We start from the raw sequence: 18,037 nt of genomic DNA, 5'->3' as shown, positions 1-18,037 counted from the left end.
CTTTTTAGGGTTTGGGGTTTTTTTTAGTGCTTGCAATCTGATCCTGCAAACTTGGGAAGAAATTACTGTCTGGATGAGGAGCTGTCTACCCAAGCTTATTGTTTTAAGATTTTTTTCTGAGATCCTCCTCCCATGCAGTCTCAAAGGACTGACCCAGCCAAGCTCAATTCCCAGCACTGCTAAGAGCCCCAGGCTTACTTTTTTTTCCTCCAGGTATTTTTTCCAACCAGATTTTCTCACCAGGTTCAAAGGCTGAAGGGATGGCTGCCAATTTGGCTGGAAATGCACTTAAATCTCCCAACCCACCATGTGATTGAGCACAAGATCCCTGCTGGATCAGACCATCATTTTAGCTAGACCAATTCCCCATTCCCACAATGGATGTGCAGATGTTTCTGGGAAACCCTGACATGAGGTGCAAAGCAACACTACTCCATCGCCTGATTCCCTCCATAACTTTGGGATTCAGCAAGATAAATGCTACACCAAATGCCAAACACTAGACACCATCACACTGTATGGCAGCTGGTCTTGATTTTGCTGGTCTTGAATCTACAATCCACTGGTTTCACTGTGTAATGGCCGTATTGGCTGAATACCACAAGACTTGGTTTGGCGGGGCCAAAAGTCTGGGGAAGGGCACTTTCTCCCCACCCTGTCTGATCTTATAAATCTCTTTCCATCCCCCCAATTAATTGCTTTCCTTTTCAACTAAAAAGCCACAAATCTTTTAGCCCAGCTATTTGGGCCTGGTGCCTTCCGTAAATGTCAGGACAACTGCTCCACGAATAAGCCGGGCAACACATTCACTGGAATTTCTGGAAGTCATAATTCCAGAAAAAAAGTCCGATTTAGCCCAAGTGAGCATTCTGGAGCTGGCTAGAGAGGATAGTCAGGTAATACTATTCCTGTCCTGAATTTCCTCTGAAAACATCCAGCACAGCCTACTAAAATGATAGAAGTAAACCCCAGAGTATAGCACATAGTGGAAAAACCAGACTTACATAAGCTACAATTTTTTTTTTACTTGATTACTCCTAACCATCAACAAAGAAAATCAGATATTAGAAACTCTTTTATCTCTATTAGTCATTTGGGAAAAGAAGTCCTAAAACAGAAAGATGCTTGCTTTAGACAAAAACAAATAAGGTTTTGGGGAAGGGGACAAGAACAAAATCAGGAGAAGCATATGATGTCAAACAGGTACCCCAAAAGCAATAAAGCAAATAAACCTCTGAAGGAAACGTGATAGCATAACAAAGGAAATTGTTTGGGAAGCATAGACAGAAACAGACTGGGTTACAGAGACCTTATACTAAAACACCAGGGCTCATCCATCTACATTAATCCTCTGATTTGGTGTTTCAAAGAGTGTTGTGGAAGTGAGTGCCCCAACGTGCAGAATCGCAGCATGTTTACAGTAAACTGAACTCTCCCCAGGGTCAGGCTTCCATCCCACTTTGGGCATCTCTTCTGTCAGCATGCCACGGAGGGTGCAGGGCAAGATGGATTCTTCCAGCCTGTCATCTAGAACACGAATCTGAGGTAGGATCTGAGGAAAGTACAGCAGCTGGGTAAATAACAATTCACAACTTCAGCAACTGGGAAGACAACCCTCTCTCCATTTTCATCGTAGCCTTACAGACTTAGGGTAGCCTTCGCCAGCCATCAGAACTCAAGGGTGGATTTGGTTGAGAACCCTCCAATCCATCCTCCATGCCTATAGTCCTCCCTGATGCACAGAGTTCCACTTTCCATAGCCTCAGTGAGCAGTAAGCCCTCACCTATCTTCCCAAGCAAGTTCTCTCAAACTCCAAGCTACTTCATGTTTCAGCAAGGCCTTTTTCCATCTCTCCTCCCCAACCGCAGTGACATCATGCTTCAGTGGTAAATCCTAGAGCTTAACCCTGCACAGCTCTTCCCTCCCTCCCATTGAGTTTTGTGCCGCTTTCACTACACTTCTAGCCTGCTTTTCTCCAGATTAAACTCATCTTCTGCTTTCTTTTCCTCTTACACTTGCACAATCCAAGATTTCTGGGAATCCTTTTTCCTTTCCTTTTTATAGCACAAGGTGGTGTTTGTCAAGGTCTCCTGGATATGCCCTTCATAAATGTCACTCATAATTCTGAAACAAAAATTACACAGCTGACACAGGATCAGTGCCTGAAACCAGCTTCTAACCTTCTTGAAAAACAAAAGACTGGCACCTCTGAACTTCTTCCACCATCCGTAGACTATCCACAAATGTGTTCCTCATTCCCATATCTGGATCTTTTTGGAACCTATCTATTTCCTTCCTTCCATACGCTGCACCCTTTGGCATTCTCATCCCCAACTGTGCTGACTTCCCCCATGGTTCCCTTGGTTAACCCATCCCACTTCCCTGCATGTGAACCCCTGTGACCAATCTGTCAAGAACTCCCAAGGTTAAAGCACCAAAACCAAATGTATCCAGGTGGACTGGGGCTCATTAAGCCAACACTCCCAACTGCTAAAGAAGGGTCAAGTGTTTCCATTCTCTAGTTAATGTTGGAAAAGAAATCCAGGTATTTCTGGGTGTGGATGACATCTTCTCTCCAAACTAGTTAAGCAGAAACTAAACAGCTAGGATTCCAAGAACCAAGAAAAAATAAAATAGGGAGGGATTTGCCCATGTAGCCCCCCACAGTGTATCAAGAATGCAACAGTTTGATATTAAGTCTCTGGATATTCAGGTACTACAGTACCATCTAATCTTTATGATATTCACTAAAATACAACTGGCCAGCACAGGGCCTCAGATGTCTAGGTTCTTTAAGATAAGTCAATAAAGCTTTTTCTCCACATTCAAGAGGCTTAAAAATGTTCATTTTCAGCCCCCCATGCAGACTTCCACAGCATTTATTAAAGTCTCAGTCAGGCATATTAAGGTCTGGAGGTCAGTCTTCAGCATTTGTTAAAGCTTCATTATCCAGAGTTTCAAAATAAAAAGGATTGTGGGGGTAGAGAATTGGTCTATCCAAGGCAAGGCTTCCAATGTATAAGGTAAAGATGAACAGTAAATAAAGCTCTTTCCCCAAATTTGGGGCATATTTATATGTACAGTATCAACTAAATGTGAAATAAAGTCATCCACATGGACTCTACATCAGGATCCTCATTACCAATGGACATGGTTATTATTGTCACCTTGACAGATCTTCTTTCATGTGCTGGTGTCTGCCATACTTCTCCACCAAGACTTTTCTGTGAGCTTCCAACTGTCCTGGGTGATTCCTAAAACATTCCTCTCTCCTCCATGTTCATAGCACCTGGTCCTGTTGCAATTGCTGAGCAAGTACTGGAGTTTCCACCACCTCAGAACATTGCAACAGCCTTCTCTTGCATGGATTCTCGATTGTTAAATACCGGAGAACCTATCCCTTCACATTTCGGTTCAATTAAATGTTCCTTAGGGGACTCCTTAACATGACTCCTTTGATGCTTGAGCAGGTTGGCTCGACGGGTGAACCCCTTCCCACAGCTGGAGCACCGGAAGGGCTTGGCCCCAAAGTGGGTCCGCTGATGGATGATGACTTCCAGGGTGGTGCTGAAGCTGCGCCCACATTCACTGCACTTGTACGGCCTCTTGCCTAGGTGACTGCGCTGATGCTTGAAGAGCTGGGAAGTCTGGCTAAAGTGCTCAGGGCAATCGGGGCATTTGTAGGGTTTCTCTCCTGTGTGGATACGCTGATGCCTTTCCAAGTGGGAGCTCCAGGCAAAGCTTTTGGAGCAATACTGGCACTTGTGGTTCTTCTCCATGGCATGACCCCGCTGATGAGCTAGGAAAGCAGAACTGTCCCCAAAGCATTTGTCACAGTCCCCACATTTATATGGCCGGGCATGAGAGTGAGTCTTGTTGTGATGAAGGAGATGGACCTTCTGGGCAAACTTCTCCCCGCAGATGGGGCAGGGGAATGGGCGTTCCCCAGTGTGCACCCGACGGTGGCGCTCAAGGTGGGAGGCCCACACAAACCCTTTCCCACATTCTTCACAAAGATGGGTGCGTTCACGGTGGTGTCCCCGCTGGTGTCGCATCAGGGTCTGCCGACTCCGGTAGACCTTGCCACAGTCCTCACAGCCCAGATGGGTCTTCTTGTGTTCCTCCAGCTCAGAGATCTGAGCAAAGCTTCTCCAGCAGGCAGGGCAGTTGTAAGGGCGCTCGCCCATATGGTTACGCCGATGCTTGGCCAAATGTGCACTCTGGCTATACGACTCTCCGCACTCAGGGCACTTGAAAGGCCTCTCTCCGGTATGGACCCGCCGGTGCCGCTCGAGATGGGAAGCCCAGATGAAGCATTTCCCACAGTCAGAGCACTTGTGGGGCTTCTCTGCTGTATGGCCCTTCTGATGATTCTCCAGGGCTGAGCTCTGGGCAAAGCGTTTCCCACACTCAGGACACTTGAAGGGCTTTTCAATCAGCTGGGCACAGCTGTGCTGCAAGAGGTGAAAATTCTGGCTATAGGCTTCCCCGCAGTTGAGGCATTTGAAGGGCTTTTCCCCGGTGTGCATCCGCCTGTGGCGCTCCAGGTGGGAGCTCCATATGAAGCATTTCCCACAATCGGTGCACTGGAATGGCTTCTCCCGAGCAGCGTTCGCTTCACTCCGCTGGCGGCCTCTGCCACTGGAATGGAGGGTCCTCGTACAATCTGAGCAACGTCTCTCAAGACTCTTTTTCAGTGCGTGACCACGCTGGGTGGCTTTATCCTTCTTCACCACTGGAATGATCTTTGGCTGCTTGGGAGTTACCCGTCTCGTCAAGGGCTTGACCCTTCTGGGTGCGCTTTGAGACGTACCTGGCCGCAACTCTTCCGGGCCTTCAGACTCCTCTTCCTCCTCCTCCTCCTCCTCATCATCATGGTTATTGTTGTTCAGCAATTGATTAGCTGCTAAGACAAAGGCAAAATAAATTAAAATTCTGGCCAACATTTCATCCAGCCCATGTTATTCCATCTCTTCTAATTTGTTGTTTAATCATTCAGATATCCAAATTTCTGGCAAACGTAGTGTTGCTTTATTTTTTTAAAAGCTGTTTGTATTATCTTATTTGTTCCAGTGTCTTTATAAGCAGCTTCACTATTTCTGCAAGCAATGTATAAATCTAAAAATTAACAGGTCACAATATTTAAAATAAGACTATAGAAAAAGGTCCCTCCTTTGACTCCCCACCCACCCAGCAACCAACTGGAATTTACAAAGAGCAAAATGGTTTTATTTTCACTTTTGCTTATCATGTTTTGACTTAAAATATTTTAGGAGCAACATCAAAAAGGAAGACAGGCACATTTAGTAAATGCATACACTAATCTTCCCCAACCTGGTACCCTCCAGATGTGCTGGACTACAATTTCTATCACATACTTCACAGGTCTCCCAAACTGACTAGCAAATTATTGCCCAACACTACTAGAGGACATTAAACTGGAGATTACCATAAGAATGGAGCAACATACCAAATGCCACACTGGGCCAACTAGTCTAATCCCTAATTACAATGGCTACCATTATATTCCCCCCTCCCATACTTACACACTCACCAAACAGCCACTCTAGGCCAAACCTTCCCTTTTACCCTTCGTTTAACAAAAGAGAGCAGTATTGAATCTATATGGAGTAACTTTACTGGACCCACTGAGTAAAGTAAAATTCTACCACCTCCAAACCATTCCCACCAAGCAGCAGATACACCAACCAGACTAAAAGTCCAGAGCCAAGTTCTTGGGATACTCCAAAGGCCAAAGGAATTCAAAGGCTTGAAACAAGGTGATTGAAATGGGATTTGCAAGGAGAAAGAGGATCTGGAGTAATGGATTGAGAAGGAAATAGGGATGGGCAAACTCCAAGAATGAACTCCTAACATGGAGGGTAAAGGGGGGGGGAGCCAACCCAAAAGGCCCACTTAGGATGGTGGCAGAAAAAGAAAAGGGGTGCCTGGAGGAAGAAAAGGAAAAAATACAAGGGAGGATGATGGAAGGGGCAGGGCACAGGGAAGGTAATTTCAGGTTGCCCAAATGAGAGCCTCCTTCTTGGGGCAGATGTGTACCTAACATCACAGAGCTGGAGCAGCAAGCAGCTACTGGGGTGGAAGGAGTTAAGTTACAGGCAGAAAACCAAGGAGCAGCCTTTCCAAGGGAGGGGGGAACACCTCTAGTATAAGCTCTCCCACCTGTCCTACTTCTCATCCTCTTTTCTTTCTTTCTTTGACTGAAGGGATACTAACCAGGATCAGCGAGCAGCCGGAAAAGAGCTTCCTGGGCAGCTATTCTTGCTCTCCTGCTCTCTGCCATCAGATGAGGCTTCAGTCCCCGCTTCCCTGCAGGAAGGCAGCCACAAAAGACCGAAGGGCCTTTAGGACTGGAAATGGCTATTTGTCTAGTGGGCGGAGCCCCCCAAGACAGCCCCCTCCCTCGGAGGAAATGGGTGGAGTCCAAAACTCAGAGGTGGAGGGAGGATGCAGGGGTGGAATGGAAGAGCTTTCAAAGTTCCCTGTCCCACCCTACCACCACCCTCACCCCCTGCACATTTTCCAAAACCTCTGTGGTTTTTTTCAGAGTGCTTGAGAGGATCCCAAGAATTTAAAACTCTTCTGTTTTTCGGACCTCCAGAAAAAATCAGGACCTTTGCGCTGCACTGTCAAAAGGAAAACAAGTCCAATTTTCCAGAAATTAGCTCAGCCTTCAACGTGCTTTCATGCCATCATGAAAAGCTAATTGGCTCCAGGTGCAACAAGGTCCAACAAGACTTTCCCGTAAAGGGTTAAATGGCTTATCTTTTTTCCCCCAAGGAGCAGCTCTACCTCTCTGTGTAAAGGTAAGTAAAGAATGCCTAGTTTAGTGTATAGTTTACTCAAAAAGAAATTCTCTAAGCAATAAAACTCTTCCCAGCAGCTTGCATATGTAATCGGGATAAAAATCAACATTAAAGTGAGCGTGAAGGCTGGCATACTACAGAAGTTCAAATCTACCCCACTTCCAAATGAAGTTCTGGGCAAGACACAAAGACTCTTTAAATGGAAACTCTGGCTAGCTCACAACTAGCCAACCAGATTTCTGCCTAATGTGTTGTCAGAACTCAGCTTGTGGTTCAATGTTAATGGAGTAAATCATGGTTCATTTCACCATGAATGAATCTGCCATAAGGTCACAGTCACCAAGCGGGTCTAAGACTTTCTTAAAACTTGATCATGATGGGGCCTGCAAAGTCCTAGGGAAGGTGGCATGGTGACCATGACAGTAAAGCCCTTCTCTCTCTTGATTGTGGCAATTTAGCACCCTCAAAGGCAGGCAACAAAAAAGTACCTCTTTTCTAGATCTTAATAGGAAGGAGAATCTTTTTAAAGAAAACAAGCTCATGGCAACAGTTTTAGATAGTGGGCGTGTGTTGCCTTGATCTAAAAGCAAGTTCCTAAACCTATAACCATCTTTCATCCTCATTTCCCAACCTGCAGCCTCTCATCAGCCATGTTGGCTGGGGATGATGAAAGTTGTAATACAGATTATCTGGAGGGTGCCATGTTGAGAAAAGATTAGCCTCTAGGCCAGTGTTTCTCACCCTTGGCAACTTTTAAGATGTGTGGACTTCAACTCAACTCCCAGAATTCTGGGAGTTGAAGTCCACACATCTTAAAGTTGCTAAGGTTGAGAAACACTACTCTAGGCAGTATAAGTTTCCTAAGCCTAGCTTTTGCTCCCCTCATGTCAGGCTCACATTTTCCCCCTTCTAAAAAGGAGTTCTACCCTTTATTGTAAGATGTGCCTATAAAATGCTAAAGAAATTAGGCTTGAGAAAGTCTGGGTTAAAAATTAATGTAATTTTAATTTATGTTTTCTAAGATTTGTATTCAGTTTCTTAGCCCTCTTAGATGCTTGCCTGAGTAGAAAGGTGGGGTGTAAATCAAAAGATTAAATATAAAAATCAGCGGTATAGGAATTCAGTTCCATCTTTGTTTTGACCAAACATCAATTACAGCTGCTAGCCCATAAGTTGTTTGTCTGGAACTTACTTCCAAGTCAAGAAAGTGGCACCTGAACTGTAAAGGCAGGAGGAAACTTCACTTGCTTAGTTGCATGAGTTGTCTGAATCTATTTGATCCATAGGCTCCTTTTCTATGGAGCACCAACTTTCTGTATGGGGGCTAAATGTACAGACTGCCTGATAGATGGCCCTGCTTTCAGGAAAGTCCAACCTGGCCTCCTTTTCCACCCTATTTACTCAAGCAAGTAGAGAAATTAGTGTGGAGCAGAAACAGAGACCCTGGATACATTATAGCACCCAATTTGCATTTATGTAGATTTTGCAACAACTTTTTGTCCAGTCTGAAATTGCAATTAAGGGTTCCAGTATTTGCAAATGTGAATCCTGCACAGAACAGGATTAGAAGTTTAGGCGCCGAGAAACTGACAATCCAAGGCTAAACGGAAGGAGCTGATGTGACTGCGATCCAAAAACACAGCCTTGGTCTCGTAAAGGGGGATGGAGCAGAATGAAGGAAGCCAAGCTCCGTTTGGCTGTCTGCAAGAGCTCTGTCCCATCTCGGCTCTGGAACTAACCAGGCAAGGAATGGGCTGAAGTTCAGACAGTTAAGTTCCCCAACCTTCTTCCTCAGGAAGAACCTGGCCGTTGGAACTATAGGAGCTAGAACCTTGCACTGGGATGGAGGAACGCAACCACACGTAGCCAACATTACCTCCACAGGGAGAACACTTTGTATTTTACTGACCACAGATTATGCAGGGGAGACAGGATTATGAGGCAGGACTAGGAGCTGCTGATAAGATTCAGGGAAATTACTAAACTGTGCAGCTTAAAAAGAAAAATTAAAGTAGCATGTTCTGAGCCAATGAAATGGTCCACTTTTTCCCTACTTCACAATCATCTTTTCTATCCTGTCCTTGCCACCTTCTCATTGATATGAGCAAAGAGAAGTCAATATGGAGTTCCATATATAGACACACTCTGCTATCTCCAGTGCCACAGTCTCACACCACCTGCCTGCTACTGCTGAGGTCATTTGGCACATGGAGGTATTGGGTATCTCTTCCAACAAGGCATCTAAGAATGCTGGTACTCATAGGCACCTGATACAAACTAAAGCGACAAAACAGGCGTTGTGACATCATGATGCAAATTCTAACCTTTCCTACTTGCATCCTGATGTTCTACATAAGTACTGAAGTCCATGGCAGGTATCACAGCAAACATTTCATCAGTTGCCCACCCCATCCTCTGGAACCTATGTTGGTTTGCTGAAATGCCCTTAGATTTCAGGCTCTGCCACAATGTAAGTACAAAATCTGTCAAGTTTGGGGAAATCATCAGTGGGACAAGAAGCTCTGGGAAGCTGGCAAGAGGGTCCTTCTGAACATCTGGATCTGCTAGCAGGTGATGTCATCACTCCAGGTCTGAAAAGTACTCAAGGCCACTCCATTGGCTCCAGAGTCTTCTGCACAACTTTCTCTTATCCTGTGGAAATCAGCCCTTAAAATGCTTGTGACCTTTTGGATCTCTTTGCATGCATATGCAGATTTACCCTGTATTAGACCGGTTGCCTCATAATTTCAAACAAGCCCTCCAGAAATAGATCTATAACACGTCATGCTCAAAATATTCCAGTGCTGATGGTGGGAAAGTCTAAAACCTCTAGTTTGGACAGCAGAGGAATTTGGAGTCCTTGGTGCTCTCTGAGCTTGGTGGTTTGCTTGCAGACATTTCGTTACCCAACTAGGTAACGTCAGTGCCACTGATGATGTTACCTAGTTGGGTAATGAAACGTCTGCAGGCAAACCACCAAGCTCAGAGAGCACCAAGGACTCCACAGCTCAACACTGAGCTACAGATCTTCTCTTCTATTAGAGCAGAGGAATCTTGCAGCCAACTGCATTTACATTTTGAATGATGGAGGACATCTGAAAGGTTGGTAAATATTACACTGACTAACTCAGATTAAAGGTTAGTACAGTACATGAATCTCACTCAACCCATACCCATTTCATTAAAAGGTGCCTCTGCCTAATGCAGCTCAGCATCTTACCTTCCACCAGGAACCACTCATATCCTTAGGAAATGTCTGAAGGCCAATTTCTTTTCTTTGCAATGGACAATCTCTCCTCTCTGCTAGGGTTACCAGATCTAGGCTCAGAAATCCAGATAACCAGAGACGGCAGCAAAGAAGCACACAAAACCTAATGCTGCTATCTAATACCAACCTGGATTTCTGCAGCTCAGATCTAATAGCCCTACTTTCTGCTACTTATGTAGAAAAACCTTGAGTCCTCCAGATGTCTTAGAATTACAACACTTGGAATTCCTCAGCCAGCATGATCACATGGGAAGACCAACACATTGAGGAAGATGATCTAAGTAGGGGAAGGAAGCTGTTAGGGGTTTTCTTAATATGGTATATAGAAGATAATATGGTACTTAATATGGTATTAATAGAAGAGAAGGCAGACTATATTCACACAACACTATTTTATCGTACAAAATATGAACTATCTTATTCTATTATCTATGTTCTATTTCTATTTAATTATACATTTTCTATCTTTATATCCTATTTCTATGTTATTATTTCTGTGTGTATAATCCTATGTTTTCTTATCTTAACTATTTCTTAGCTCTTAGTTTCCTAAATCTTCCCCTTTTCCCCAGGTCTTCAGCTCTTGTAGCCAATCTCAGTCCACCTGAATGTGAAAACCCTTTTCACTTCTTTATAGACTTGCAAATGGGCTTTTTCTCTCCCCCGCAGCACTCACAGTCCTCTGTTCCTGGGGCAGGTTTGTGGAGCTCTGCACCTGGGCTGCTCCACAGAGTGGGCTTGGTTCAGCAGTGGGTTTTCAGACTCCAGTCAGGCTCTCTTCCTCCCCTGTCTCTCAGCTCTGCCTCTTAGCTCCAAGGGTCAACGTTTTTTCTCTTGCTGTCTGACAACTACTGCTAAGGTGCAGGCCTATGGGTTGGAGTCTCCTCTTTCCCAAATCTCTGCTGTCTTCCTGGTATAACTCCTTTCTTGACACACCCGTGCACGTGCTTGCTTCAGTTCTTTTTTATAGAACAGACTCTCCAATTAAGGAGAGGGTGGGGCTATTTGAACCCCCCTTCACAGGTAGCACCAAAACTCTGGATCCCAGGAGGGAAAAATATCCTTGCTCATTCCAGGTGGCAAGTTCACTCTTCCACAGAAGGACTACTAGAGCGGACGAACTCCAGTCTGAGTCATGAAAGGTATAAATTCTTTACCCTTCTCATGCTACCCCCAAGTAAACCAAACACACTGTGCAGAGGCAATGCATACATTTTGGGATCTAGGTTTCACTCAACAAATCTGAGAACTGCAGCCTGTTCAGCACGTGCATACTGAGATGCAATGGTGTACACAATGCTTTATGCGTGCAAAAGAAGTACCCTGGATTCTGGCCAGAGCCTCAAATAAGACTGGAAAAATTCTGGCCAAAAGCCACTCCAGGATGTAGATATTTGGTATTGCATTTGTCCAATGAAACTTTAGCTGTGCTGATGCTCAAGAAGTCTGACATTGATTCTTTTGGAAAGCATGCACGCTTGTTTCCTTTCAACCAGGCTCTCAACTGTTCAGGGACCTGGGAATGTACACGTTCCAACCAATGACTATACATAAGATTATGAGTATAAATGGTCATCCAGGACATAAATGGTTTACCTCTCTCCTCCTCATAAGTCCACTAAGTGGCCAGAGCACAACCCCCATCACCCAGCTCATTCCCATCTAGGATGTGGAGTTGAATAAAATAGTTCTACTTCTTAAACATCTCCAAGAAAGCTCATGAAGAACTTCAGTACAGAAATTTAATGCATGACTATGATGTCGGCTGTGTTTATCCATGGGATCAGCCACCACTTTTTTCAACTGCAAAAGAAATGGGGAAGAAGAGACTTCTTATGTCACACTCTCAATGCAGAAGCAGTATAAGAAGCTACACTTCCTTTTGCAGAATCCTGACACAAAGTAAAACAACATTCAGCCTGAAGCATTCTGAGATGCACAGAAGACTTGGAGAAATATCCATGGACCATTTGCTTGTTGGAAGCTATGCAGTCCTTCAATACAATATTAGGGCCTCTACCAAATCCCCCAAGTTTTCTGCCCATGCCTTTTATTCCTGTAACGTCCTTAAGAGGCTAAATTGAGAGATATGCAATATTACCCAGCTTGCTTTATACTGAGTAGAGATCTGAACCTGATTCTGTCCAGTCTAACAGAATTGGGGGGGGAGGGGGGTTGGGGGGAAGGTGAGAGAGATTGTTTCTTTAAATATTTTCCTTGGGAGATCGATACCACTTTTTGTCTTTTCTCAAGTACAGTGAAAAGACTCAGTCCTTTCCCTGCATGTCTTATCAGTTAAATGCTACTGATGGCAGATGAGAAAAGACTGCCTTTATTAGACCTAAGAAATCAAATACAAAAATGAGCAAACAGAACATTGACTCTGAAATAGAAGAAAAAGGAAGGCGTATTCTTACCAAGAGACATTAGGGTCTCATAGCTTTCTTGCATAACATCTCGATACAGAGCTTTCTGACGCTGGTCTAGATATACCCATGGCTCCATGATAGAGTGTCTTTTTGGAGGCTCACCAGCACCTGTCAACAACAAATTAAATGCATTTGATTTCACTGAAGTAGACTTCCCTTACCTGGAGCCCTCCCAGCATACTACAGAATCTCCAGTTAGCTGGATATAACTTATATGCCATGCTAAGTCTAAAGCAGCAACAGTACATTAAGGTCTACTGCTAGACTTCTAGATTATTTGCAGTAGATCAACAAAGATTTTTAATCCCAATTTTTTAATAGTAGCAGCAACCAACAAGTTCCCTTTCCTGACCCTCATAAAGGGCTTGGCTGCAGAAACAATAAAAAAAAATAATATAGAATTCATGTGAGAAACAACTACAAAGCCCCATTATAGTTCAATAAACCACTTTGAGATTTTTAAAATAGGAAGCAGTATGCAACTATTTGAAATAAGTCAGTAAAATAAATTTCTGAATGAGCATACAGTCAGAGGCATCCTTGTTCCATGTTTCCAAAGCTAAACTCAGAAACACATTACTGGGGACTTCCAAATAAATATCCCTAGGACTCTACTACAAAGATTCCATAGACAAGAAGCAGACTTGGGACAGGTAATAAAAGGAAGAGCAGATCCTGTTAACCCAAGCTGCTCTCAGTACAGGGCATGACTGGCTGGGAAATTCAGGGAGTTGAAGTCCACATATCTTAAAGTTCCCACGGTTGAGAAACACTGCTGTAGCCTGTATTAGAAGAACTGCACAGCTCATTAACAAAAATACAGTACTGTATATATCTTTCCAGCCTTCATCATCAGACTGGATTTAAGATGATATCATTCCCAGGCTAAACAAGATTTCCTACTATATGGGAAGATTCCTGTGTTTCCCCAAAATCAACATTTCTACATTGAGAGAAGCAGTTCATCAACTTTTTAATGTTATTAGATAATATACCCAATTTGTTTTGAACCCATTGATATTCGTATCTGGATGCCTCAGCAACTATAAGGAAACAAGGTCTCCTCTAACTGAAATCAGGAAATTATTAGCCAACAGTCATTTAATGGACAACTGAGAAACTTTGACACCATTCAACAGTACACTTTTTAACAGGATTTTCAGGGCCACAAACAAGGACAAACCATTCATTCCATCAGCGGTTTAGTTCTGCTGATAAAGGGACAGCAGGCTTGTCTTTTCAAATTGCACTTATCCATAGTCTAGTACAGTGTTTCTCAACCTTGACAACTTTAAGATGTGTGGACTTCAATTCCCAGAATTCCCAGCCAGCAAAGCTGGCTGGGGAATCCTGGGAATTGAAGTCCATACATCTTAAAGTTGCCAAGGTTAAGAAACACTGGTCTAGTAAATAAGCCTGAATTGGCTGAAAGCACACAACAGGCTAAACCAAATCAAACAAACTGCATTATAGCTTAGTGCAGTGTCTGAACCCAGCCATTCCCACAATCAAAGGCTTTACCATTGGATTTCTTATATAGGTTTGCAACTTCTGTGAATATGCTACAGTTTAATATGTTCCCTTCCTTCCTGAATTGTGGTCCATCTTGCCATGGTGGACATAGCTGCAAACAGCACAGCGTGTTCCAAGCAACTCATCAAAGAACCAAAACCACTAGGAATCTCCACAGTACGATAAAAATTGGCAAAATTGTTGCCAAGGTCTCTCTAATTTATGCATTTCTCAAAACTAAAATTTAAATATACATTAATTTTTCCAGTATTCCAGCACAGAAGCAAGCCAAATCGGAGATGTACATGAATTATAAGACCCAAACCTATGCAATATTTCTTCATTAAAAATTAACTTAATTTGGTGCTTTAGCGCTTTTAAATACATCATTATTGCTCAATACACAACACTGGGTTATTTGGCATAATTGCATTATTTTGTATATTCATTAAATTTACTCAGAAACATTTCTTCTGTCAAATGTATACCCAGGGAAGAATGAATCCATAAAAATATAACTGTCTTTATTTTATAAAGTGAATATACCCAATCTCAGACAGAGGAAGTGGTACATTGTAGTATATGTATGCTTATTAGATTTGAATTTTTTTACAACAATACACAGGTAATATGCCCTCTACCATTTTATTTTATTTTCGGTACATTTCACCTCATGCAAACAGAATACGATTTTGCATCCCAAATGCATTTTTTCACATCCTTGAACCAGCCTCTCATACTTGTAGTAATCATGGCATCTGATCTGATCAATTTTAACAGAATATTCACGAGCATGAAGAACATTTCATCTTAGGGTGTGAAAGCCTCCAGCTTCGCTGATTAAAAAAGCCAAAGGTGCAGTGGAGGAGTCACCTAGGACAGCGACAGCCGCCCTACCACAGAGGGATTTTAGGGCAGGACAGACGGAATAATTGCCTCTCCGTGCCGATAAAACTCATAACCATAAATACAGAGCGCTCCCCCTTACAACCAGTGCAGCATTTCCCTACAAAGGCCCCAGGGCCAAAGCCCATCTGAAGTGCTTTTTAAGCCCCAGCCTCTCGCAGGCATCTGGGGACCAAGCGGCGGCTCTCCGTTTCCATGGCTGCCAGTTTCAATACAGAAAAGGTTTCGCAGGCCTTTAAGGATGTTGACACTATGGGTTTACATTGATTCGATAACTGTGTCTCCTCTCTCAACAAGAGACCCTTGGAAGGATGTTGTCCTTCCAAGGGCATGCGGGGGGCGGGGGAGAGAAACTCCCAAGAACCCTCAGGATTTTTGCAAAAGCAGGATCTGCCAGACTTCTGCAAGAGGAGGGAAGCTGCGCCGATCCTCTCAATTTGCCCAGGCAGTTTAGTGTAGTGGTTAAGGCTTCAGGCTAGGAACCAGGAGACCGTGAGTTCTAGTTCCACCTCGGACACAAAACCAGCGGGGGGACCTTGGGCCAGTCCCTCTCTCTCCGCCCTAGGAGGAAGGCAAGGGCAACCCACTTCCAAAAAACCTTACCAAGAAAACTGCAGGGACTGGTCCAGGGGTCAAAAACTGACTCAAAGGCACAGAACCAACAGTCTGAAGCCAACTCATTTCACTAGGACTACTGCTGGTAATTTCTGCAGATTTTTTTTTTTAAAACATTCATCAACAGCTTTCCTTTTCCAGCTTGGCTTATTTCATCTCTCACCCCTCAGAGGCAGCTTAAGGAAATATTTTTAAAAATCTACCCAACCGTCCAGTAGCAGCAGAATCTGCACCTCCCTCCCCAAAGAAAAGGAGCCCTGCTAGCCATCTATGTGAACCTGACGGCTGCTGCGACCCGCCCTTCGTCCTTGCAGATTCATGCAGACCCCTGCAGCAGAGAAGCTGGCTTTGCGAGGCTTTTTCAGCAAACTGCCCGACCCGCTCGTGGGCTGCTGTCAGCAGGTTCTCCTGAGCAGCACCGTGCTCCGAACCTGAATTCTCCCATATCAAAGTTCATTCCCAGCACCGCAGCAAGTCATGAACTAATGCCAAATAATGGGTAAACTCAGCTTGCCCAGTCTGACACGCTCTGGATCAGGTTGGAAAGAGACAAAATTGCCAGCACTGTTCTGACTTTCAAATTGTACGTCTGGGCTTTTATAATCCTCTTGATACTGAACAGGTCTGTCTCTGTATCATAAGCCATTGTGAGAAAACTGTAGCTTGGCAAGGGGACTAAGAAATACATTTAAAAAGAAAGAAATTCATCCAGCCCTGGAAGGAAGCCTTATCTTTTTAAGCCATTCTGTATAATCTTATGCAGGTCTATTCAGAGATTAGTCCTGTTGAATACAGGGGTACTTAAGCTCCAGATCAATACACACAGAAACACAGCCTCTTTGCAAGGCTTGTTACATTATTTAAACACAATTTTTTTTTAATGACCACACCTTACTGTGGTCATCTGTCCCAATCAAAGCCTTTTACTAACATAAACAAAGCTTCAACACAGCAGGGTGACACTGTCATTTTTATAGGAGATCTGTAGTAATGGTACCATTTTGTCAACAACTGAAATGTACACAACAGTATTTGTAATCATTCCAGGTCAGTTTATTGATTTCATAAGCCACCCAGGAGACCTAAGTGGCAAGATGAAATATCTAAATACATGAGATGGGCATCTCCAGAAGCAGCAGAAGGGAGATAATGAGAGCGAAAATAAATGCAATATCTTTGCTCTTCTGAATGCTATTAGTTCAGAAACAGGCCAATTCTGTTCTTTTTTTAAATTTCACATTAAATAGCCCAAGATAAGAAGCTATGCTCTTGAATATACACCGAAATATATCCCCTTCTTCTTAATCAACAGGCGACTAGGATACCGACGCCTCGAAGATTAATTAGGGGGGCATGCGGCTGCAAGATATGACCCCATCCGGAAGCAGCAAATCGTGCCCCAAATCTGATCGGCCTATGCATACAGTAAAGGCTCTGAATCCGGCCCTTTAACTGGGGGGACAATTCGATGCCGCGATCGTCCCTTTTAAAAAAGAAAAGAAGAGAAATATCCCGTCTCCGTGCAGCTCTCCCTCCGCCCCCCGCCTCAAGGGCCATGGCACCCCCGCCCTCGTCCCCATCCCACCGCCCCCTGCAGCCCAAGGGCGCCCCACCGAGGCTCTCTTCCCTCCAACCACCCCGCCCCCGCCCGGCGTTGGTTGCATTTCGATCAATGGCTCCCCTCCTCCCCCCTCCCATTCAACAAAAAACGAGGCGGGGGGCATCAGGGCCAATTCATGCAAAAAACCCTCCAGGCCCGGATGCCGACGGCCCCTCCCTCTCCTCCAGGATTTGGCTTTAATCACCTACGATCAGCCCGCGGCGCGGCTCCAGCAACTTTGCAGCTGGGGGGCGGCGGGGAGTCCCTCCCTCGCGGGGATCGGCGGCGGCTACAGCAGCAGCCACTTAAGATTAATCCGGATGTTCAGCGGCGACTGACTCGGGAAACTCCGCCTCTGCACTCGGGGCTGCAGAGCGGCGGCCACGGCGGAGAAAGGAGCAGCTTCCCCTTCCAAACAGGAAGAGGAGCCCTCTGGCGGGCACAGCCCACATCGGGGCCCCCCGAAGGACGAGTCCCCCTCGGGGGTCCGGAAGGGGCGAAAGCCCGGGCCGGGTTGTGGGTTGGGATCAGGACCACGGCCAGATGCCCCGGACCCGCAGACCCACCATTCTGGATGCACCCTCCGCTGGCCACCCTAGTTAGGTTTTGCAGCGGGTTCCAGCCTCAGGTGGGGCTGCTTTGAGCTTTGAGCACGTCCGTTAAGGATGTGAACCTGCATCCCTTCTTGGCAGTAAATGAAACTGATGTCAGCCGAATTGCTTTTTAGGCGTACTGTACATGGAGAGGATCAGAAGATGCAACTATATATACATTTCACCCCTGAATGCATAAAAGCTAAGGGTGCACAGGGGTATCAGCCTCACACCCCTGTGTGCATCATGCCCACCCAAAGGATAGGGTCTACAAGGGTGTCCCTTT

The 18,037-nt window shown here is 44.7% G+C and overlaps 1 protein-coding gene across 3 annotated transcripts; it reads right to left on the bottom strand.

The window, feature by feature from the left end:
- Positions 1-1,010: 1,010 nt before the first annotated feature.
- Positions 1,011-17,591, bottom strand: LOC103058891 (uncharacterized). 3 transcript variants are annotated; one of them, XM_088134563.1, is made up of 3 exons: positions 17,368-17,591; positions 12,514-12,633; positions 1,011-4,907 (listed from the first exon to the last, which is right to left on the bottom strand). In XM_088134563.1, exons 2-3 carry the CDS (start codon positions 12,599-12,601, stop codon positions 3,337-3,339), a joined length of 1,659 nt encoding a protein of 552 aa, XP_087990689.1. In that variant the 5' UTR covers positions 12,602-12,633; positions 17,368-17,591; the 3' UTR covers positions 1,011-3,336. The 3 variants fall into 3 exon arrangements, with proteins under 3 accessions (XP_087990689.1, XP_087990688.1, XP_087990690.1); XM_088134562.1 differs by having other exon boundaries at positions 17,364-17,589; XM_088134564.1 differs by having other exon boundaries at positions 1,011-4,904; positions 17,364-17,587.
- Between the last annotated feature and the right edge of the window lie 446 nt (positions 17,592-18,037).

Source organism: Python bivittatus, unplaced genomic scaffold, assembly GCF_059951505.1.
Source record: "Python bivittatus isolate LINGU-HERP-01145 unplaced genomic scaffold, Pbiv_v1 ctg000080_np1212, whole genome shotgun sequence".
NCBI lineage: Eukaryota > Metazoa > Chordata > Lepidosauria > Squamata > Pythonidae > Python > Python bivittatus.
The sequence above is the reverse complement of the archived record's forward strand: the minus strand, read 5'-3'. Positions and strand labels throughout refer to the sequence as shown.

Coding starts and splice junctions, on each gene's coding strand:
- LOC103058891 (XM_088134563.1), bottom strand. CDS start 12,601: ATGGAGCCATGGGTATATCTAGACCAGCGTCAGAAAGCTCTGTATCGA. Junction 4,908..12,513: donor TGAGACCCTAATGTCTCTTG/GTAAGAATACGC, acceptor CCTTTGTCTTAG/CAGCTAATCAATTGCTGAAC.